This window comes from Uloborus diversus, chromosome 3 (assembly GCF_026930045.1).
Source record: "Uloborus diversus isolate 005 chromosome 3, Udiv.v.3.1, whole genome shotgun sequence".
Classification (NCBI taxonomy): domain Eukaryota; kingdom Metazoa; phylum Arthropoda; class Arachnida; order Araneae; family Uloboridae; genus Uloborus; species Uloborus diversus.
In genome coordinates, this window is record NC_072733.1 from 87157286 (window position 1) to 87182018 (window position 24733).

The 24733-nt window shown below is 33.7% G+C and overlaps 1 protein-coding gene across 1 annotated transcript in view; it reads right to left on the reverse strand.

Moving 5' to 3' along the window:
• Nucleotides 1–19102: 19102 nt before the first annotated feature.
• The window catches only part of LOC129218604 (ninjurin-A-like), a 30694-nt gene continuing 25063 nt past the window's right edge, over nt 19103–24733 (reverse strand). Inside the window, exon 3 of the mRNA XM_054852924.1 lies at nt 19103–19535. Coding sequence (XP_054708899.1) covers nt 19377–19535 — 159 coding nt within the window. The 3' untranslated portion in view covers nt 19103–19376. The remainder of the gene's footprint in view (nt 19536–24733) is intronic.

Below are 24733 nucleotides of genomic sequence, written 5' to 3' on the forward strand. Positions count from 1 at the left end.
CAAGCTATAGCTTTCTCTCTCTCTGTGTGTGTGTGTGTGTGTGTGAATTCTACTTTCTCATTAGTATCTATTTTTTAAATATTTCCACTATTTATTTTAAAGAGTTTTATGCATTGTTTAATCTAGATAATTTTTCAATTGATTCAGCGTTGTGTTTGTCGGTGGGTAGAAGGGATAATCAAAACTATCGGGTCGAAAAATAAAATATGTTAACCGAAAGTCGATGTGAGCAAGTGATAGACTGTGTGTCATATCGTTTCTTCTCTCTCTCGCTCTTCCTGTCTGTCGATAAATATCAACGATTTGTTGAACCAAGAGCAATTTTTCTTTTGTATTGCCTTAATTTGCAAAAGAGTGCATAAGTTTAAAAAATTTCTGTATTTTGTTCTCCTATTTTTGCTGATGTATTTGTAGTTCGAATTACCTCTTATAAGACCTCAAAATGCAGAATTTTTTAATGCATTTTTCTAAAACATTTACGGGGGAGAAACCCCCTCCCTCCTCAAATTTGAGGTATTCTACCCTCAACTCAAAGGAGGTCCCTTTCAGGGCCGCGCCGTCCCTATGTGCAAGGTCGTGCGACGCACGACGGCGCCAGAGCCCAAAGGGCCCCGAACTCTACCGATCAAAAATGCTTCAAATGAAGGGAAAACAAACTCTAACCAAAAAATAAAATAGAATTCTTCATGACATTTAATGGAGGCAGTGAAATTATACTGCTCATTGAAACAATTAATCCGTCTCACTGAGAATCTAACAGGAAAAAAATATCGACTTGTTGTGTCTAAACATGCTATTCAAAAGCGCTATCTTTTACACTGAAAACAAGTGACATTAATTGATGCATACATTAGCATTTCCTTCTTAATTTGGAGCCATGAATGCTATTTCGGTATGTCTTTATTACACAAGATTGAACATATGAGGAGCAAAAAATTTGCTTATCCCCATTTTGGTTCTTGATGTTAATATCTTGTATTATAATTTGTGCAGACGTAGTCGTTTTGTGATTAGTTCGTTGTAATTCCACTGCTTCATGTTATCATACATTGAAAAAAAAAAAATACGGTAAGCACATTTGCATATTACTTAGATGTGTGTAATATTTATACATTGTAGGACAATAATTTAGGTTAAATTTTTAGTTCCGAAAAGTGTTGACCATAATTACTTGATTCTCCCCTCCCCTCCCCCGTTTATCTTTTTAACTATTTGTGCATTAAATTAAAAAAAAAAAACTTTGGAGAGACTATATATTTGTTTTGGATCTTAAATTCAATGCCTTTTTTAACGGTTCCGTATTTTAAAATTTTTGATTTTACCGGAAAAGATTTCAGTTTCAGATTTTAAGGGGAAATATCCTCTACTTCAATTTAAAAATCTATTCAGTGCTCTGTTGTCATATTTTGACCGGCATAACACTTTAAATAATTATTTATTAATTAGAGAGATATTTAGAGCGGTGTTAACTTTGATGTTCAAAATATTTTCTTTTTCCAAAAACGCATTAGCATATCGAATTCGGTCGGATTCGTCAAATCGGGCCCAGCCTGAAAAAAACCCGCTATCTCGGTAAAGTAGGTTTTCCAGAATTTTCTATATTTTGAAACTTACTTTTCAGAAACAAACTAAATATCGATCAATATAAAGTCCAGAAATAGACATCTTGCTTTCTGGACGGTAATCAAATATTATAATAATTATTATAATATTTGATATACTGTCCAGATTATTATGTTGCATACTGGCAAGCTTGCAGTAGCTGCATACTAGCAATGCAATTTAAGCTGCAAGCAATAATTATTTCGATCACATTCCGAGATTTTTTTTAAATTGCTGGGGTAAAATGCTTTGATTAACTGAAACTGGTCATCTCTTTTTTAACGGGAGCTCCATGCAAGGTTTCCAAGAGAAAAAGTCAGATTTCAAAAGTCAGTTTTAATCGCCCGTACGTTACACCCGCCCATACTCGAAATTACTTAGAGATAAGAAATAAACACGTACACTGTGTTCCAAAATTGAAAATTTACAGATTGTTTTCATTTTAATAAATTAAGTGCTAAATGTATTTTTTTCTATGTTGCATTTGTCTACAAAACCTGACACTAGGAAGTAACTATATTTTGCTCGAGTGTCACTGCATGAAGGCGCTCAAAAGACATTTGCACGACGGCGCCGATCAAGCTTGGCGCGACCCTGGTCCCTGTATAACTCTCCTGAAAACCCTCCTCTTTCAAGGTAAAAAAAAAAAAAAAGACAGTATAACAAAACATTTTTTAAAAACACATTCATGGCTATATCGCTATATGTGCCAGAGGAAAAGAGACATAATTGGGAAAAAAAACTTTAAAAATAGCCCGTTTTGCTCCTTATATAATGTTGTCCGAGCTACAAAAAAGGTCCCCCATACTTAAAATAGCCTAGGGCCTCATTAAGTCGAAACCTGGCCCTGTATACAAGAATCTCTTTTTAATAACATTACAAAGTTTGGATTAAGAAGAAGCACAGCAAAGCAATTTTAATTGAGAAAAAAAACTTTCAGTTAAAAAAAAAAAAAACCTTTTTATTAGACCTAGACACATTGACAATATTTAGGACATTTATGTAAAAACAGAGCGAAGAAAGAAGAGATTCAAGTAAAAAGTTAGGGGCCCTGAAGAAAGTTGCATAGGGGCCCATAAATCCTGTCGACGGCCCTGTCCGCCTCCCAATCTTGTAGAAGGTTACGAAGAGTTTCTGCGCGTTTTCCCCGCATTTTTGGACTTTTTCGTTTTTACCATGAAAGATTACGGTGGTATTTTTGCGTGTCCCCCCCCCCCCCCCCGCATTTTTGGATTTGCCGTATTTTCATGAAAGGTTACGGATAATTTTTAGGGAATGGCATCCAAAGTTTTTACTTTTCGAATGGCAACACATGTTGGTAGGTTTTTATTTGGAATGGCAACCGGTTTTTGACACTGATCTGAACTAGAATTTCTGGATAGCTCACTTCCCCTTAGCCGGGGGAAGCCGTTCGCCGCCTTCATGGAGAGGGTTTCGGGTGTGGTTCCAGCTCCTAGCGTGGCTACTTTATCGCTAGTTTGGCAGATATTTGGCGAAGATGCCTTTTGGCGAGGGCTCTTTTGTTGTTCATTGTTGCATTGTTCAATGTGGTTCCATTGTTGGATTTTAAATCGGATGCGTATAGCTTTTATTTTATAACAATCAATGCCAACTTGCAGTGCATATAATTGCTCTTATACAAGCATCAAAATGTGAAAACCTCAGAGAAAACGGTACATTTGTGACAGGAGCGGATACAGAAAAAACTTTTGGAGGGGTCCGGCAGTTGAATAGCGCACCCCCCCCCCCGGCATACAATGTTTCATAACAAAGTTTTCATGACTTTAATTTTAAATGTTTCTTTTAGGATCACTTAGGGCCTTTTCGTCTACTTTTAGGTACATAAATATTATAAACTAATATGCTTTGAATGTGGACGTAAAACATCTTTAACATTTCAAGCGAATCAGGGGTGCCCACAGGAGGGGATAATAGCGCAAGTTGCGTAATCAAAAGTTTTATTTTTTTGGGGGGGGGATTGTTTTAATGTTTCTATTTATTTTTTTGAATTTGATTAATTTTTAATGATTAATTTTTTTTTAATTTAAATTTATTGATTAATTTTTAATTTAAATTGTTTATTTCATTTCATTCTGTTTATAATTTATTTCATTTATTTATTTAGTGTGTGTGTGTGTATGTATGTCATTGGCGTAGCACAGAACTTTTCTGATAAAATAATCAAATTAGCAATTAAAATTAAATAAATTAAAAAAATAAATACAATAAAAAAGAGCAAAAACAAATGAAAAATTTTAAAAAATGGAAAGAGAATTGAGAAAAATGGGGGGGAGGGATTTGTGCCATTGAACTTGGGGGGGGGGGGGATGGGCATCCCTGAAACGAATTAAATACTAAACCCAATATAACATCACTGAGATATTATAAAATGAACGGTTTTAATTAGGAACATTGTCATACTGATTATAACACGAAGGCAAGGCTATTAAATAAACCCATACCTCACTTGAGTTTTTATAAATTAATTTATATTTTATCTGTAAAATGTCATGTAATTAGGAAAATCATAACGTCATAACACATAAGTTTTATTGATGAATTCAGAAACTCTGACCTGGATCTACATACCCGCAGACTAGGGACGTATCCACAAGGGGGGGGGGGCGGACCCCTCCCCCGAATCGTTTTGCAACGTAATCCAGAAGAAAGGTTTTTTTTAAAGTCTTAACTGGGTAACTATTAAACGAGTGAAAATTTGAAGAAATGCAGAATAAGCATTCTCATTAGCTGCAAAGCATACTTAAAATTTCGACACTTATTAGGGCTTCCTGCTCTCTTTCCCAATTCAATTCAGAGCCGTCTAGGACCAAAGCAGGTGCTCGGTCAGTTTGGTAGACCCCTCCTCCCCCCAAAACTCTTATAAAACTTACAGTACGCCAATTTCGGGACTCCTCAAGGGTCGAGCCCCTAGTTTCCGATTAGGCAATAAGTGTCTGATTACCAAGATGCGCCTAATTCAGCTCCTTCCTGCCTAAAAAATGCAAAAAGACGATTCTCGCGTTTTTGTGAACTCAATTATTGTTGTGTGCATACCTTTTAAAAGGTTTTGTTTGCCTATTTTTCTTCATATTTGTAGTCTTAACTACCACCATATAAGGCCTCAAAATACAGATTTTTATATATCTTTTTCAAAAATTTTCCCGGGGGAGAAACCCCCGGAACCCCTGAAATTATGCATGTTCTACATCCCATTTAAAGGGGCACTCTCTTGTTACCAGGTGAATTAAAGATAATAAGAAATTCAAATAAAAACAGCGGGGAGCATTAAAAAATGTGTGTGTGTGGGTGTGTGCTAGGGCAATGTTCGAAAAGAGCGATAACGAGCCCCTCCCGAAAAAAAATTCTTGATACGGTCATACCGCAGGCCCCACAACAGTAAAAGGCCGACGGCCCAAGAAACCAAGAAAAAATCAAAAAAATAAAAGAAACCTTCACACAAATTTTAAAGGATTTAAATATTTTTGTAATGTTTCAGTAAAAAATTCAGGAAAATTAAACGCATACTACGCATCAAGAACAAAAGCGAATCTTAACTAATAGGAGCCGACATTGAAATTACAAGAATTTTTGAATTTCGGGAGAGGGTAGCAATGTTAATTTATGGGAGACTTGTTTCTTTGCTGACATAATTCATAAAATCGGGTTTAAAAAGCCCACATAACTATCTAGGAGGTAGAAATATTAAAGCAGTTAAAAATATACAACAATCACTCTTTTCGTTATTAAGGGGGGAGGAGGTGAGCAATCCCGCAGGCTATTATGGGCATTGCTGATTTTTTTGCAGGAGGGCCCAAAATTTTCAGTCCCGGGTCTGCAAAAACTATTTCTTTGCGAATTTCAAAGCAGTTACAGATTTGTTTTTAAAGCCATGATGCAGTTGAGGTGACATTTTGAAACTACCTGCTGTTTCTATTAATATAATTGTTTTACAATGAAACTACCATGTGAGTTCTTTCATTTTGCATTTTTATGAGCTGAAAAAGAAATCTATTATTTTGAAATTAGCTTCTTGATAGAAACAACTGTTTTAAGAACGTCTACATATTTTTTAAAAAAATTATTGATTCCATCAAAGAAGAATTAATGGACGAATCGTGGTATTACGTTCCCTTGAATTCGAAGCGAGTAAAAATGCTTTTATTCAAAATATGCTGTGTATGTTTGGTGGTCTTTTTAAGCAAAAAAAAAAAAGTTATACAGAAGTTAATTAAAAATAATAAATGAATTAATTTATCCTTTTTTTGGGGGGGGAGGGGCTCTGCCCCCCTCCCCACTCTTCCATAATCCGCTACTGATCTGTGAGTATGAGAATCATTTTGATTTGTAGATATTTTTTCCTGCTAAGTTTTCGGAAGAAACACGTTGAATTGTTTGAAGCTTTTGTTAATAAATAGTTTAAACTAAATTTTATTTCATACCCATGTATTAAAAAAAAAAAGATAATGAATGCTGTTTAATGGATAATTGATTTACGTTTTTTTTCCGGTAAAAGTAAGCGGTAACCACTTTGATAGTTTGGACTTTTAATTGGATGATTTCATCTTGAGGTGGATTTAAAATAACTCATGTGTGTGTTTTAAGTAGTTATGATAGTTACCATATTAACAATAGAACATGAAGCATTTCACGTATGACAAGAAAATATATGCAGTGATAATTCCCAAAATTATGCAAAGTTAATTCCCCCTGAAACACTCACAAACTTTTTTTTTTTTAGGTTTTTATTTTTTCAAGAAAAATTTGTTTTACAGCTGTTTGAAAATAGAACGGAAAATTGTTCAAATCAAAACACATTATCTATTTCTCATCAAAAGCTCTTTCTTACAAAGTTTTATTGAAGCTAAGTCGCCTCTAAGCTCAAAATTTATATTTGCCTTGAAGTTTTTTTGTTTTTTTTTTGAACTGTTCAAAACTGAACGAAAAATTGTTCAAATAAAAAATAAAATGTGGGAATGAGGTGTCCTCTTTCGATCAAAAAAAAAAAATGTTCAAATTGGACTGTTCACTCAAAAGTAATAAGGGGGGGGGGACAGAACAGACAAACATTTTCCCCCATCTCAATAACCTACTTTGAAATTTTTAATTTTTCAGTATTAATTTATCTATTTTATTTATTTTTGACTTTTTTTGTTTTTGTTTTTCGAAATGTATTTTTTAAGTTGCAGAAAGCCTTTGATGATATTTTCTTCTTTCTCTGACTTTTACTGGGAAAGTAAGCTAGAAATGAAAATATACAAATGTACGCAGATTCAAATTGTATATTTAATTCAAATTTTTTAAAATTTGATTTAAATTTTAATTTTTTAATATGTTTTTTACGAAAAATATAGGTTTTTTTGAATCTTAAACTGAAGATCATATTGCTTTTAAGAAATGAAATCAATCCCTTTACATTCTGCTTCAAATAATTCTTAAAATTAAAAAAAAAATTTAATTGATATTATTAAAAATATGTTTTTATTGTTTTATTATTAATTATTTTTTATTAGCTTAAAATCATAAATTAATTTTAATAACTAAACTATTAATTCATCCCAAGAATTAATGTAAGAAAATATAATTAAAATAATTAGAAAATCACTTGCAGAATGCGTGATAAAAATGTATCAAAATATATATAAATCGAAATGCGTGATAATACCAATTTTATTAAAAAAATCAACTTTCATGGTATTTATTCGTATATGAAAAGAATGTTATACCTATGTCATTAAAAAAAAGTATATCCTTTATGTCATTAAAAAATATTTAGTCGACACGTTACGTCGTATACAGAATATTGTTTTTCATAGTCTATTTTCAATAAAAAAAGAAAAACGAAACTTAATTTCGCGACGCGGCAAACGAAGAAACAAAACTTGGCGACAAAAATATCTTCAAGATTGAGCTACGTTTTGTAAAGTATTTAAAATAATTCGTTGGCCACAGAAAAAAATCAATCCTGGTAGCTCAGAAAATGAAGAATTTTTAATCACTTATTGCGTTTGTAACTTTCGAAAAGATTAAAATAAACGTTCTGCCCGCATTTAAAGTCGAGCAAAATTCCGTAGGACTCCATGGTCAAGAGTGTCCGCTCGGGTGGGGTAGGGGCGTTTCCTCTAGGGTTGCTGGCCTTCATTTCCTCCATGAGCGGCGGCGGGGTGTAAGCCTTCCAGTTCTATAGAGTTCAGTGGTTTTTGACTTCCACATTTCACATTGGAGAGACTTTTAAGACTGCTCGTGTCGCCATCTATTGAGACGTTGATTATTATTATTTTTTTTTTCTTGGACTTAGAATATTTCAGTGAGTTTAATTGTATTTTACAGAGAGTCGGGCTCGGGAATCGAACATCCGAACTTTGAGTTATCAAAAATTTATGTTAGCCACTATGCTATACTTCCCATTACTCTTTCAGTCTTAATATGAATCGGTACCATGATATCGAATGTTACAATTTAATTAATTTTAAAACCAACCAAATCAAAACCTACCAACATCTTTTGGCATTCGAAAAGTAAAAACTTTGGATGCCATTCCGTAAAAACTATCCGTAACCTTTCATGGAAAAACGACAAAGTCCAAAAATGCGGGGGAGAAAAACGCGCGAAAATACCACCGTAATCTTTCATGGTAAAAACGACAAAGTTCAAAAATGCGGGAAAAACACGCAAAAACTCTTCGTAACCTTCTACAAGGTTGGGAGGCGGAGTTGCACAATGCCACTGATCCGGATTCGTCTCCTGCAAGTCAACTGTCATGTACCCCTTACTCACCATTTAAGAATTAAAATTGATTTTTGAAGAATTCATCTTTTACAACCCAACAATCCCTCTCTTTTGAATAGAATCAATCAAATTTAACTTCTATCTTATTAAAATGCCTATGTATAACAATATATTCTTTTCAAACAACTAATTAAAAGTACTCTTCATTTTCTTAATTTAAATTACAGTATTTTAAAGCATTATTAATTGTACTTTATTTTCAAGTATTTCATTATGTTTGTATTTTTAGTACTAAAATGTGGTAAAGTAAAACTGCATTTTTTTTCAATAGGAAATATTAAAGTTAAAACATATTCTCCGAAAATTTCCGCTTTAACAATCTTGCCGTGATTCTCAAGGCGAATTAACCTTCTTGTTTCGGAGTTGTCATTTCTGAAATGGAAAGGGGTCATAAGTGTCATTTTTTGTGCATAAATACGGGGTACGGTTAAAAAAATTCGAAACAAATATTCCCAAAATGCAGCAACTGGCAGCTGCAGTCATATAACCTTTTATTTATCGACAGCACTTTAAAGCACCATCAGATTCAAAATTGAATGAAATACATTATGAGGTTGTAATGCCACTAATGCTTATATACACCAATGCGTTTGTTCTAGATAGCACCTTTTAGGTTCTTTAGGGGGGGGGGGTAGTCTCTTTTGAAATACCATTGTATGAGCTCATCACCTGTGTTTGAATGTGTGTTTAGAATACAGGTGGTATAGAAATAGCTTCTATACCACCACAATTTCTATACCAACCCTTTTCAGTGTTTATAGTCCTATTATTTGTTACACCTTTGTGACACGCGTACTCAAAAGTACATTTATTTGATTCATCATTAATGACAAGGGTAAGGAAATAATTACCATTCTTATTGCTGACATCTTTTAATTTGCTCTTATGTATTAATAAAAAAATATGTCAACTGTAGATAACTCGAAGCCTTGGCTTATCGGGCTAATTTGTTCTCTATTGTCTCTTCATTATCTGCTGTTAGAAAAATAATGGCAAGTTATTATTCTAATGGCATATTATGGACAGTCAACAAAGAACAAATATAAAGAACACGGAATACATAATGCAGCAAAAAAAGCTGAAATAGAGTCCATTTATCTCTTGCCTGCCAGTAACGCTCGGCGAGAAAAGTTTTGCGTTGAGCAGGACAGTGGAGAAGATGTGCGGAGTCTATCACCTCTCCAGAGCTGCACTGAATGCATATCAAAGAAGGAACAAGTTTGACTCTTAAAGATGATTTTGTAAGCATCAAATATGTCTGGTTGTATAAGCGAAAAAAACCGCTCTATGCATTGGACTCATTACACAAATCCTGGATAAAATTCTTCCAAGACTTATGAGAAACACGATTTTGAGTTCTTCTTGAAAAATTACTATGATCGATCTTTTAACTAGGTTTTTAATACTGTGGAAAGGAAATAGTACTAGAAATATTCTGAGTAATTAATGCACCCTGTTTAACCATGAAGTCGGCCCTCTCATTATTTACATCCTTACAGTAGCATGAACCCACTGGAGGACTAGTTTTCTCAAGTGATACCAGGTTTTTTAGATAATGACGGTAACTCAATATGTCCTGTGTTATGGGATTTTTTATCTGAAACGATAGCCAACAGAGGTACTCGGGGAATCACTGAGGATAACAGCTCTGGTGATTTTTTTCAAGTGGCATGGCCACTGGGACTGAGCTCTGCGAATCTCAGAATTTCACCGTCAAACGAGTACCTCGGCCTACTGGGATGTACAAAGAGAAAATTTCGAAAAAATCACCGGCACCTGCGTTAGGACTATCAGACAGGAGGGATACTTGGTAAAGATCCGAAACCACTCTATGTCGGGGCAAAAAAAAATTTCAATACTTCATGGGTGAGATCTCTCAAAATAGAGGGGTTCGTATTACTTTTAGTGATTTTTGGCCCATATCAAGATTAATTTAGAAAAATTTCAACTTTATTGAATTTTGTGGTGGAGCAAGTAATTCTGGCTCATGCACCGCATTATGACTCGAATACTCCTTTATCTCGAAGCTTTCATTGGATCCCATTCTCTTTCGAAGGTTTTTTGTGGGACATTCCCACAGCTGGAACTACTAATAACTGTAAGGTTTAAACTAAACCCTATGGGACTTCAAGTTATTGGGAGTTGACTGCACTTGGAATAGATTGTATATGTAACTGATAATGAGGTAAATAAAGGGATCAGGGAGGGGATATGATTCTCATGACTGCTTTTTGGACTCGCGCCTGACTATCATTGCACTGTGAGACCAATTTAGGCTCTGTAAGATTGCCTGATATAAAGTAAAGTGATTGTTTCAAACCTTTGGAAGCATCTTCTTGGAGCAAAGCCTATCTAAAAGTCTAAAATAGCAAAGCAATTTTGTCCCTTGAAATAGCTTTTTGCTTTTTTGAAAATAATTTGATTTATTCATTATTCATGTTTGTTTGGAACTAAATTTGATTTTTTCACAGTAGAGAAAATCATTAAATGTTGTATTTATTTCCATCCTGTTTAAAAAGTAACTGGTCATGAATACAGAAATGGACCAATAGACCTTGGCCTCCATGGGCTGTTGCGCCAATGAGAGTATTTTAGTTTAGTCTACATCAAATCAACCAATGGTCTAATTTTTTACAAATTAGAACTGTTTTTTTTTCTTTCAAGTTATCGAGTGAACAAACAAAACCAAACTGTCAGATTGCTTGGACTGATATGGTTCCTAGTTTTTAATTTTTAAAATGTAAAAACTAAAGCATTCTAATGCTTTCGCTTGTCAAACAAGTATGTAGCAAAAAGTCGGTAGCATTTTATTTTGTTCTTTATGACCTTCTATTGATTTATTCATATATTAAAAAAATAATAATTAAAAGAGTTATTGTTGCAATTTTTGAACTTGAATTTTTCAAAATTATGTAACAAATTTTAAGTATCATAACTCCAGTTAAATTTTAATTTGGACATCATAAAAAGCAGAAGATAAAGGCACGAGTTGGAGCTCCTAAAGACATCAAAGTGTTTCATTCCCACTCGTTTAAAGATTTAAAGTTTTTAAATATTTTGCCTAAGCTCAAAATTTGGTCATTTTTAAATTTTCTTTTCTGTTAGTAGATACAGCACGTCAACCAGATGTCCTTGAAAATTTGTACCCAAAAAGCTGAACAATGCATTTATAATAGTAACAAAATTATAAAAGCTTCATAAGATTTAATTTCGTGTTTTTCGCCTGTTTGATAGATACAGCGTATAAGTAAAAGTGCTTAAAAATAGCATTCTTGAGGTTCACAAGGATTTTTTTTTTTTTTTTTTTGCTGTTGATTTGTAATTGAACGACATAAGGATTTAATAAAAAACTGAAATTAATTTCAAGAAAGTGTATCCGTAGATAATTGGTAAAATTAGTTAGAAATAAAAGAAATGAAGCTACGAAAATAGCTTTAAAAATTGTTTGAAAGATCTTAGAAAATTAAATCAACTATATCTCATGTCATAACACAATCATATCGATTTTCATTGAAATTCGTAATTTCGATTGATTCGTAATTACACAGAATTAATCGTATTTTAAGTAGTAATTTCTTGGCAGATTGTTTTCCTTTCCCAGCATGTGTTTCGGCAGTTCAGGAAATTGCTGCAAGTCTTACAATGCAAAAAAAGGAATAACTCTTTTTGTAAATTTTCAGCATTTTCAAAGGTTTCAGTTTTGTGTAGTAGATCGCATTTCACAACTAATGAAAGACTTTCTCAGAATATCTTGAGAATTTTCTGGCTTCTCTCTTTAATTTATTTTATTCACCATGCACGAAGGCAATGAAACTAGCTACAAGTTTGAAAATCAGTAAGCATTTAGACATAAAATGGAGAGAAAGAGAAACTTTATTACTGTTTTTGTATCACATCTTACTGAACGGAAGCCTTGTAAATGGGTTCAGCAAACGCTATAAAAATATTTAAAAAATCAAACTGTTACAAACAATCAATTATAATATATCAGTTTCGCTTCCAGCACGAGTGTTAGCTAGGGAGGTAATTTGTGGTGCCACCAACCATCCACAAAGAAAGAAAAAAAAAACTTTTCATGTTTTATGCGAACATTTTGTTTATACAAATTTAAGATACAAGTCGTTTTCATTTTTGTCCTGTAATTGTAGTAAACGTAGAATTGAAAGATAAGTACTGCAACTGCACTTTGTATAAAATTTGCACTAGATGCATGAGTACCCCCCCCCCCAATGGGTGTCACGTCCCTCCCTCTTTTGTGACGCTACTTTTTTATGTCACTTTTGTATCAAACTGCACTGAACTATGTTTTAAGTTTTTATCAACGAATGAGAGTTTTGAAAACTACAAACAAGATGTGCCAGTTTAGCAATGTTTTCGCATATGAGTAATTGTCGCATATTGCAAAAAAAAAATAAATAAATAAATAAATTTTCTCTGAAATTTCTAGTTTTTTTGTAGCAAAGTACTGCAGAACGTCCTTAATATGAAAAAAACAATCGTCAAACTTAATATTAAAAAGTGGTGTAAGTTACATGTTTAAATAAAAATACAGGAATGAGCTTTTGTAATAAGCACGTTGAGAAGCATAATTTCACAGGAAATTTGTTCAGAAAAAACAAATATTTTCATGCAGTTATACACCAGAGATTTATTTATTTCCAATGCTGCATGCCACTACTTAGCTATCAGTCTTTTTCAGAAATTGTCACTCATCGCTTACAGCACTTAACCTACATTCAGCGGTACTGACGTTGAATAAGATCGGCCATTGAATGACACATACAACATTTCATCTCGATTATAAAAACATGTAACACATGTCTATACATATTTAACATTGAACTCGATTTTCTCAGTATTTTCTCAGTTTTGAATTGTGTGTTTGTATTAATAATAAGATGCGAAGATAAAAATGAATGCTATGAGGAATCTCTTGAAATTTTATTTCTGATCAAAATGTCATTTCATCGCATATGTAATTTCTCACATGCAAGAAAACTTTTTTTTTTTGAAAATGCAATAATGCCCGTTATTTGGGTGATCAGAGAGCAGAAGGATAATTGCCCATCTCCGGACTTGAAATGTAATTTTGCATTGTACGTACCTTTTGTTGTTTTTCCCTGTAAAATGTGTTTATTATGTAAACATTTATTCCTAACTCCCCCTCCGAAATTTTTTTGAAATGCCGGGCATGTTTGTAATAAGTCTTTAAAATCAATTGCATCAATCCCTCTTGAAAGCAGCAGTATTTTATTTGAGGGATGGACGAATGAGGAGTAAAGGAATGATAAAATTGGATCGGTTGAGGAGTTAACGCGTGAAAGAATTACAAGCAAGCAAATGTTCGAAAAAACGCACTTTCGCTTTTACTACTAGCTGCGTCGGCCGACTTTGCACATATTAAATCGCAAAAAAAAGTTTTGACAAGTGACGCGCGTTCAACAATCGGGCTTGGAAAAAAAAAATCTGTAAAATTTCCCGACGGATCGCAGAAAAATTACCAAACGGTAAAAATTTCAAATCCTCCGATCACAGTAAAAACCTAAAAACAAAACAAAGAATTTTGTTTGTTCACAGTCGAGAAAAAAGAATGACAACAGATATTTCTTCTCAATGATTTTATTCATGCTAATAAAACCAAGCTTGCGCGCAGACGATAAATATCCGCTTTAAAATTGGTTCTTTGACTTAAAAATGCTTATAACTTTTCTCTTGGTATTTTTAGTCTTATGTTTTTTTTTTTTTTGAAATTCGATGGAAGTAATTCGCCTCCAAGGATATTTTTCTCGGACTTTTGAATGAGACAGAAATTAAAAAAAAATCGGATAATTAATTCGGGTAGAAAGAGCCATTTAATGCCATTTTCGACTCCTAAGATTGAAATTCGAATGATTCAGTACCATTTTGGCGTTACCCCCCCCCGTTCCTTCTCGGGTACTCAGTACCTTCCTGCCAAATATTTGGTCGAGATCCGACGTTAACTGTGGACTTGTATAGAGAATATACATACATACATATATATTCTTTGTTTTATTTATATAGATTGGTAAGGATTATCATTATTATTACATTGTATGTTGTTTTGATAGATTTTATTTTATTTATTTATTTATTTATTTATTTATTTTTATTTTTTTTTTTGGCTGAGTTGAAAATTCTACTACGCAATACTTTTTCAAATTGAGCTATTTTTTCCATGATAGGTACAATTCAACGTTTAAATTTTGACACACAATTTTATTTTCTGTCAAAAGATTTCGGAATTTTTAGCTTCAAAATGACTTTAAATTTGTATATAACTAGATTTTGAAGTAACATTTTTGGACAAGAAAACTAATTTTTTACTTTAAAATCTCGCACATTTGATTTTCATAATAGCAAGAGAATGATTCGTTCAGGGAGTATTAGAATATTATAGAAAAATATGATGGAGGTGTTCTTTTTTAACTCTCAGACATGACTTTATTGTAAAAGAAGCAGTCAAAAACTTTGCACAATGAAATGAGTAAAAATATGACAATGCATTGCAACATTCTACTACCCCCGAAGTACCTTTAATATTTATATAAAAAGAAAAACTTATTGGCTTTAAATTTATACCTCAATCATCTTAATTGATTTTTAAAAAGTAAACCTAGGAGAGTGTTCTAAATTGTTACCAAAAATGAGACTCCAAAAACTGAAGTTTTGAAAAAATTACCAAAGCTACATTTTTGAGCATAAAATCTAAAAAAGTAATTTTTGCTTATCCAATATCTATCTAACCGTAAAAAAATATGAAAGGCATCCGAAACACGATGACACCCACTTTAGTCTCTCGTGTTTACAGACTTTTTCTTCAATCTTTTGCAATTGTAACGAATGGTAATAAAAACGCAGAGAATTATTTAACAAAGTATTAAAGGTGTGAAATATTTAAAGACATTATTTATAAATGAAATTTATTGAAATGAAGTATTTTAAACAAGACATTGAATGTTCTAGCATAGAAAAAATACGCGCAAAGTATGCAAATAGTTTAAAGCAATTTGATGTGGTATTAATATCATAGGAAAATCTTGTTATTCAGTGCAGCAATAAATTCGTTGAACTCATAGTTTCTGGCTACAAGCCTTACTCTTGCATGAATTACAGGTCTTTATGATGTAGATTTTAACTCACTGAATTTAGACCATATTATGATTGAAAAATTGGATGTCTGGGAAATACTCCATTAATCTGTTGTTCAGATATCTTCTCTTTGAGTGCCCTGAATATAGACGAATTCATCCTAAGCGATGGAATCAAATAATGCCAGACCGACCGTCTGGAATCGTAGGTAATTCTCATTTGAAGTAGTACTAAAATAGGAGTGCTTCAAACTCTGTGTGTATGTGTGTTCTTTGGATGTAGGGAGTTAATAGCTTTCTTAGGAAAATAGATTGTGGCTTGAGCAGTGGTGTAGCTAGGGAAGGGCGGAGGGGGCGATCCGCTCCGGGCGGCACTTTTTGGGGGATGGCAATTTCACACTTTTGATGCGAAAAAATTTAACACGTTTTCCCAATAAGGAAATCATGTTTTTGATCTATTACTGGAGGCATAAAAGAAGGAAAAGTATTCGAATTGTACGACTATGATAATAAAATTACTCTGATACAAATATGTGTTTTTCATGTGTTTTTCTCAGCACTGTTGTTTGTTTGTTCTCTTCTTTCGTCTGAAGCTACAGACTGAGGGAGGTGGTAGTGTAAATTCAAGGGACCATGTTTTTGTTCTTTTCTTTTTGCTGTTAAGGTTAACCATTACAGAGGAAACAATAAGTTTCATAACTTTTCGTTAGATGATGAAGCTACCACTTGATTTTAAGTAAGTTCCTAGGAAACCACCGTATTTAAAAAAAATAAAAAAAGCACTTTTTTTTAAAGGAAAGTGACAACAAGAGTAAAGGGAGAAGGGTCTCAAACGGTGGGCGATTTCTTGCTCATTTTCAGGATAGCATTATCTGTTTCAACAATTGCTTTGATTGGTCATAGAATACAAAATTTTCACTAAGACAGAATGAATTTTATGTTCATTTTATATAAAAAAAAAATATTCCCAACTCGAATAATAATTGCTTGTATTACTGTATTATATCAACTAATTCCTTTATACAATGAGTTTCACATTTAGTTATTTATTTTAAGGAAAGGTTTTTGATTAGTAAAATGATCTCTAGGCAAAGTCTTGGAACATTTCAACCTCTATTAGTGAAAAAGAAAATCATTCAAATTTGGTAATATAGCAGTACCGGATCTAGGGAAGGGGAGGGGGTGAATCTTGCTTGTACCCTGGATGGCAACTTCTGAGTTTGTCAACATTAGGTGAGTCGTTCAAGCACGGATCCAAAAGGGAGTAATAACTCCCTTTGAGAAACCAAATTGACCCTAAATTTGCGTTTCTAAAATCTTAAATTAGGAAAATTTCCGCGACCATTAAGCTTCTTCCTATTGTCGCAATGCTTAAAATGCAATTTCAGAACATTAATTTTGAAAAAATTCCGGAGGAGAGTAAATTACTATCCATTCCTCCCTTAATTTGTTCAAACATAGCCTAAAACAGCTTTTTGGGGAGCTCCATTTACACTCCCCCCCTCCTTTTCGTTGTCTAAATTGTGTCAAAGATAGCTTTAAAACGTGTTTTGAGGCCAGGGAACTTCGATCAACTGAGGACAGCTTAAAATTGCGTTGCTAAACCCTCAATAAATGTCACATTTTCGGAAAGAGCAACCAAAACTTCCTATCCCTTAACGTCACCAAACAGCCCAACAGTGCATTGCTAAACCCCCAATAAATGTCACATTTTCGGAAAGAGCAACCGAAACTTCCTATCCCTTAACGTCACCAAACAGCCCAACAGTGCAGCTTTAGGCTTTGAGTTTCGAAACATTTCCAAGGGATAACGCCCACCCCATCCCATCACATCTCATCTTTTAGCCTAATATTGATTATTGAGTTTTTATAACTTCAATACCAACAAATTTATGAGGGCGGTCAAGCCTTGACCCTTCCTGCATAATGATTAAAGATAGTCTAAAGTGTGTATTTAATACATCAACTTCGAACTTCAAAATCCTCATCTCATCCAATATCATCAAAAATAGCTTAAAGTTGGGTTTTTGAAACTTCCATTCAAAAAATTCTAAGGTAGGGACCCCAGATGTGCACGAAATCACCTAACGTCATAACAGTTGGCTCCAAATTACTTTTTTAGAAATTTCTGAGGGAAGACCGCAAACCCTTTTTTTTCTCAGTGGTGAAGAGCTTAAAATGAGCAACAGTTTCGAAAAAGATTTTGGGGGAGAACTGGGAAACCCCACTCTGAACTCTCTCATAACGTTGTCCATCAAACAGTGACTGAAGTCAAGTTTTTAGGACGTCATCTGAAAAAGTTTCAAGGGGAGACGGAAAAACCATCTGACTTCTCAACATTTTTGGATACATTTGGAAACTATTGCCGTCAAAGATAGCCTACAATTGCGCTTTTGAAACTTCGTCATTGAAATTTTTTCAGAGAGCTCCTGAACTTCCCTATTCTCTTTAACGTCATCAAAGATAGACCAAAATTGATTTCAAGCTTGAAATTTTTTCGGCAGGAAAATCCTGTCTCTGTTGGAGTTAGGGGAGACCCTTACACCACTGGACAGCCTCCTACATTTACATGTTCTTCTGTTTATTTGGAAAAATTTCCGGACAGCGCCCCCAAACTTTCCCCAATGTCTTCACGTATCCAAAGAAAGCCTAAAATTGCTTTTTTAACACTTCAATTCCGGCACTTCAATTCATCCATTTTTTCTTTTGGATTGGAGATCAAGAGGGCGCATAGGGATGCGTTTCGTCGTGTTGCTTCCCGGGCTGCTGAAGGTAAACCCTGGGGGAGACTGTGCAATGAGTCCCATTGTATCCCAAATTCTCCTCCGAGCTGCTGCTGTGGCTGCATTTAGACTTTTAACAGGACATGATTGTCTCAATGCCTATTTGTTCCGCTTTCAACTGAAGGATTCCCCGACCTGCACTTTATGCAACTCTGGACAAGACATGGACGCTACTCATCTGGACGACTGCTCTGCACTAACTATTTTTAATTGTGTTGTCGAGAAATATTGGAGAGCCCGCGGTTTTATGGCCTAATGGCCAATGTACCCGGCATTTGTGAAATAAAAACACTTCAATTTCGGAAATTTTCCTTCAACAGTCCTGACCCCCTCACGTCACCAAATGATGCATAAAACTAATTTTAATTAAAAAAAACAATGGTGGGAGCTCCAAGCATCTTTTCTATAGGCATTACTAAAAATTGCTTAAATTCCGAATTTTAATTTAAGTTTTGGAATGTTTCGGTGTTGCTCTGAATTCCTTTCTTTTTTCCTTCTGCAAGAAAAATAAGAAGGGGAAAAATAAGTTTATTTTCTTGTTTATTAAAATCATATTAAAATACTTTTGACTCTTTAATGTGTCAACTATTTTCCATCATAAAGGGCGGCAAATTGAGGAACCGCCCCGGGCGGCAGAAAGTGTAGCTACGTCACTGCGTCCAATATATTCCTAAGTGTGAAAATAGTACCAGAGCTGCAAAGCAGCTACATGGTTTCTGAAAATAGTCTCCAGAACTATTGTTTTGTTGAAGTTATTATTGTTTTGTTGAATATGACAAAGCCAAAAAAAAAAAAAAATCTATATAATCAAAATTAGCACAACTAATAAACAATCTTTAATAAATGTGTACAATTTCAGTTGAATTTGATTTCAATCTAAATTACACAAGCATTTATTCTGCTACAAATTACATAAATACGACTTGATGACTCAATCAGATTCAATGTTATTTATATTTGCGAATGATGTTTTGGTTTTCAATCCACTTTGTCGAGAGTTATGACTTGACGTTGCAAATCTTCATACTATGTTTCAATATTTTATATCAAAGTACATATTTGTATATCAATTGGAGACACATTTCAAGCTTCTTTGTCATGATGCGTCACTGAATGAAGAAGAAATCACATTGACCACAGTAATTAAAAATATTCCAATCACAGTTAAATTGTTCATAAGGTCTGCTCTCGAATGATGTGAAGGTCTATTAATGTTGTACCTTGAATTAATAATTAGTAAAACTCCGACAATGATCTGAAAAGGAAAAGTTAAGGTGTTAAAATTTAGATTCTTGCGGAATAACCACTTCACTCAAATATGTGAGCAACTTTCATAGATGAAATAAAACATGAAAAGTAAACACGAGGCAGTGAGAAGCAAAGGTATCCAAGTACCAAAATTAAAAATTTGGAGAAAACCAGTACATACGGTAGGATAACCTCTCCTCTGTTTTGGGGTAAGAGAGATTAATAATTGTTCCGGTAGGTGCTGCTATAGAGCATGATTTAGAAAAAAAAAAAAACAATGAAAGCCTACCAAGGCTCGGAAATTTAAACGCCTCTTACGGAAAACTTGAAAATGTCCTCTCATAAATTTCTTTGCTTCTCACTGCCTTACACATATAACAGTGCACTAGTTTAATATTTTATAATAATAAATGGCATACGTTTTTGGATACAACGAAATTTTTTTTCTTTCAAGCCCTTACTAATTTTGTAAAGCGTATTTAGTGAATAAAATGAGCTGTATTCTTAATTTTGCACATCATTGAGTACAATAACGAATGAAATCCATACTTATTTATTTAAAGTGTTTCTCACTATCTACACTATTTTAAAAATTCAATGTTTATTATTTTTTTCTTTCTTTCTTTTTTTTTTTTTTTTTTTGTATTATGAAAAAAAATAATCAAAAAGAAGCCTCGAATAACATCTTGAGTACAGAAGTCAATTAGTATGTTAAAAAATCAAGAAAGATAAAATTGACTGAATTTTATGTTTATTATTAAGTTTAGTGCTGTACGTGTTTTTCGAAAAGATTTAAAATCTACTTCTTCTTTCCCGCTTTATCCCTTTCTATTCCAAAACATAAATCTAGCACGATTACTCATAAATAATTTTAGGCTTGCGTTTAGTATAAATCTTAAACAAATCACATGACAAGATGCTAGACCAGCGATACTCAACCCTACTTTCAGGGATCCAAGAAACGACAGTCAGAAATCGAAAAAAGCATGTCTTTTCATTCTTTTTTTGAGCATTTATGTCTCGAAAACAAAAAGATTTTTTTTTTTTTTGTCGTAGCGAGAAACAAGAAACCCAAAAAGTCTCGTTTTTTAGAGGAATTTAGCCACATTTTCACGAGCATTAATTTTCAAATTTTCATATTACGGCCCTTGTGAAATTTTCGTCGTGTGTGTGCTGTTCTTCGATTTTATCTATATATTGAAAGTGTGTTTACTATTTTGTACATAATATTGCTTTTTTTTCCATGTCTCTCATAAGCATTGTTTTACCATATGCGTATTTTAGAAGTAAACGCATTCCCCTCTGTCTAACACTTGCAAAAACTACCGGCAAATATGCACATGCCCATGTCCGACACGGGCGTGTGCTTGTATCTTTCGTTATTTTATTTATAATTAAAACTAGGCCTTTTCAACATATGAAAATTGCTACATTACTAATAATGCTCTGAGTATTAAATAACTAGTGGGAGCCGCACGGCTTCGCCAGTAGTAGAAAATGAAAAGGACATTTGGTTCGCCTCTAGATTTACAAATATTGTATGATGATTTTCTCGCCAATTTATTATATTCATTCGTTTGCCCATGTTACGGTTTCACGTTATGATAATTTCGCTGTTTATCATAACGTGGAACCGTATACCATGTTGTGATAATTTGCTCGTTAAATTTTCTTAAAATGGGAATAGAAAAGGAACAAAATCGAATTTTCGAAAAATCTCTTCGAGGTGCACACCCCCATGCTACAAACTAACGTTGTGCCAAATTTCATGAAAATCGGCAGAACGGTCTAGGTGCTATGCGCGTCACAGTGATCCAGACAGTTTTTCAGCTTTATTATTAGTAGAGAAGAGAACCTCCTATGCACGGGGCTAAGAATAAATCTTCCGAAACAGTTGCCTGTTAACTAGTTCACAGGCGTTTTTCGTTGTGTTCACACTAGGTAACTTAAGTGAATCAACTTTTCTTCTAATAACCCTAATTTAACGCTTGGTAGTGTCCCAATGAGTTGAATCAACTAAGAAGTTAATTAAACTCTTCGGGATGAGAATGGTAGCAGCACATGTGCCTAGTGTGACTAATGAGTTGACTGTCGTGTAAAGGATGCCGAGCGATTCCTTCATTTTTAGGCCTCCTAGGGTAGACCGACCAGTAAATGAACACCTAAGCACAATTTCATTTTTAAAAAATCCTACTAATTTTTAATTTTATACTATTCAGATCGTGATAGTTAAAATATTTTCATTGATCTATGTAAATATTCAATAAGTTACCACCTTATAGCCAGGATTAAGTCAGAAATACATGAAATACACCGCCAGCTCAGTCAATTCCACCCGAAGACTGCAGTTTCGTGCTTGTTAGCACTCATCAGCCCGGCATAGGAAGTGATTGAGCTGGAGGTGGAAAAACCTCTTAAGGAAGCCAAGAGTGCCAAACAAACTGGTAGCTAATACAAGAATTAACACTGACCAAGCGAGTGACTAAAGCAGTGGTTCGGTTCAACTCGAAGATTGAAGGCAAGGCCATGCATATTCCAAGGCCAGGAATATTCATGCCATGAATGTTGTCATTTGAATATCTCAAAGAAATTTCCAATTTCATTTTAGATCAAAAGTAATTTTGTCAGTGTTCATTCACTGGTTTTTCGTAAGTTTTCAAACTCAGTGATTAAACATCCCTCTACCTGAAAAACTACGCACTCTGCAGAAACTAAAACAACTTAAATCCATAACCTAAATATGCATGCTCAATTTATCTTTCGCAGAATTAAAAAATAAAATTTATAAGTACAATTTTTATTTATCAAAATAGTTGCATGCGCGAAACCAGCCTTTTAATTTTGGCAGAGAAAAAGAAACATGCACAGTCGTAAATCTTCTATATTTTTTTCAGGAAAAAAATATGTGGCCAAAGTAACCAATCAGGTGTCAGATAGCTTAGAATATCAATGCAGAAAGCTATTGTACACAATTTATGTAGAAAAAATCTTTTGGAAGCTTTTTTTTTTTAATGTTACAAGTTTGTTCATTCACTGGGTAATGTTCAGCCACTGGTCGGTCTACCCTACACACGAGGCAACTTAGTTGAATCAACTTTCGAACGGGCGGTTATCAGAAAGTGTAACCTGGTAAAAAGGTGATGGAAACGCCCGACATCCTTCACACGACAGCCAATTCATCATCAGGCAATCCAGACACGTGTACCTCTAATATTCTCATACCGATGAACTAAGTCAATTTTTGAGTTGATTTAACTCAGGACATTGCCAAGCGTTCGCTCTACATACAAGTAAAACAGCTGAGTCAACTCAGTTCAGTTTTAACAGCGTTGTGGAGCTGTTGCTCCAATAAATTCGTTTTTCTCGAAGAAAAGATGATTCAACTAACTTGCCTCGTGTGAACACAACGAAAAACGCCAGTCACCTAGTTAAAAGGCCCCTTTTTAGAAAAGTTGTTTCAGCTATAACTGTCTCGTGTGAGCTCCTATGGGCCTTACGCTCGTATGAGATCCGATCTAATAAAAATAAATAGGCTGGGACATTTTTGTACTTATTTGTCATTGATGACACCATTATGCAGCAATTTTCTTCAGTATACAACTTTGATATGTCTAGTTTACAATTAGCATTGCGACATTTTGATGAATATCTATATAAGTTTGTTAGGGATTCGTTGCTAAAGCAGTTGTTTGATGTGGAAAAGAGAGTATACCCATTTTTTGAGCTAAATATAATAAAAGTAAATATGTAGTTAACCATAAATAATTTTTTGCTAAGTGTATTTGTAACTTGTTTAAAAAAAGGATAACGAGCGACTCTGATGATATTGAATATATCGTCTTCTCAAAGCAACAATAATAGCCCAGTAAATTTAGGATTTTTTGCACCACAAATTTATAATTAAGAAATATTTTCAGAATTAGTTCTTCATATCATGTAGAGTAAATCCTAAAAAGTCCCCTAAGATCCCATGTGAGCTTCCTTCCAAAATGGCGGATCAAAGATAGCCGCCTAGTACTTTTTGTTTTCCTTATAACTCGGTCAAAAATGAAGAGTTTTCAGTTCCAAAAAAAACCTGTATGCTCTAAAAGTAATACTGTTTCGATATATACCCTAAAATAACCAATAAAAAAGTTCAAAAAATTGTGTTGACATCAAAAGGTAAAATTTCTAATTTCTACGTAATATGCAGCAGAACAAATAAGCTACTAAAATAAAGAATTTTTTAGGGTATTCTTTTTGAAATATGAACTGCAAAATGATTGATATATTCCATTTATTGAATAATCAAGTAGCCTTTATTCCATTTCTGAAAGAAATCTTGCTATTTCGAGCTTTGGAATGAGAATAGAATAAGAGAAAAAAGAGACATTATAATGAATTTTCAAAAAAATTGCAGAATACCATTTAATTAGTACTTTAAAAACTGATAATTAATATATTTTTGAAAAGCATGTAAAATATATAAAGACAAGACAGTGATGTCTGTAAAAATCTAGAAAAAAAAAGCGTCAACATTCAATACCATCTTCATCATCTTTGAAACCGCACAGAAATTAAATTTTTCATGGTTCACCCAAACAATGCATGCAAAACTTGGAGCATTAAAGGTCTTGCGTTTTCGTTGGCATCTGGATCACAGTCTCACAATTACTGGTAATTTGTAGTCACAAAAGATTAAATGCGGAATTCCTTCGGAAGCTTCGAGAAGTGACAAAAGCGTTGTGAACAGTCCAACTCCTTTCATAACACATCCCCATTTAATTGAATTCATGTTTTTCTTAAGCCACACTGTTGTACTTCTAGCTAAACATAAAATGGATGCTGTAAAGCAACTAAACTTGTGGGTGGACTAGCTAAACATAAAACTAGTTGCAAAGCAACTAAAGTTGCCAAGCTTTAAATTTTGAAGAAGGAGTTTTGGTAACTTAATTAATATAACGGCTGTATTATAAGATGTCTACATAATTAAGTGTAACTCCCACCAAAAAGATGTTTAAGCAACACTTCTACAATCTGGGTGACATTTTCTAGATGGAACAAGCTGGAAACTACTGATATATGAGATCAGAGAAAGCAGTTTGAGATTTTCCTTTAGCAACTTGAAAGCTCAAGATTTACCCTTTCTGAATATAGCTGACGTGGAGTCGGAGTCACATCCTGTGGCTACATGGAGCAAAAGAAGAGAATCCTTCAAGGGACCCA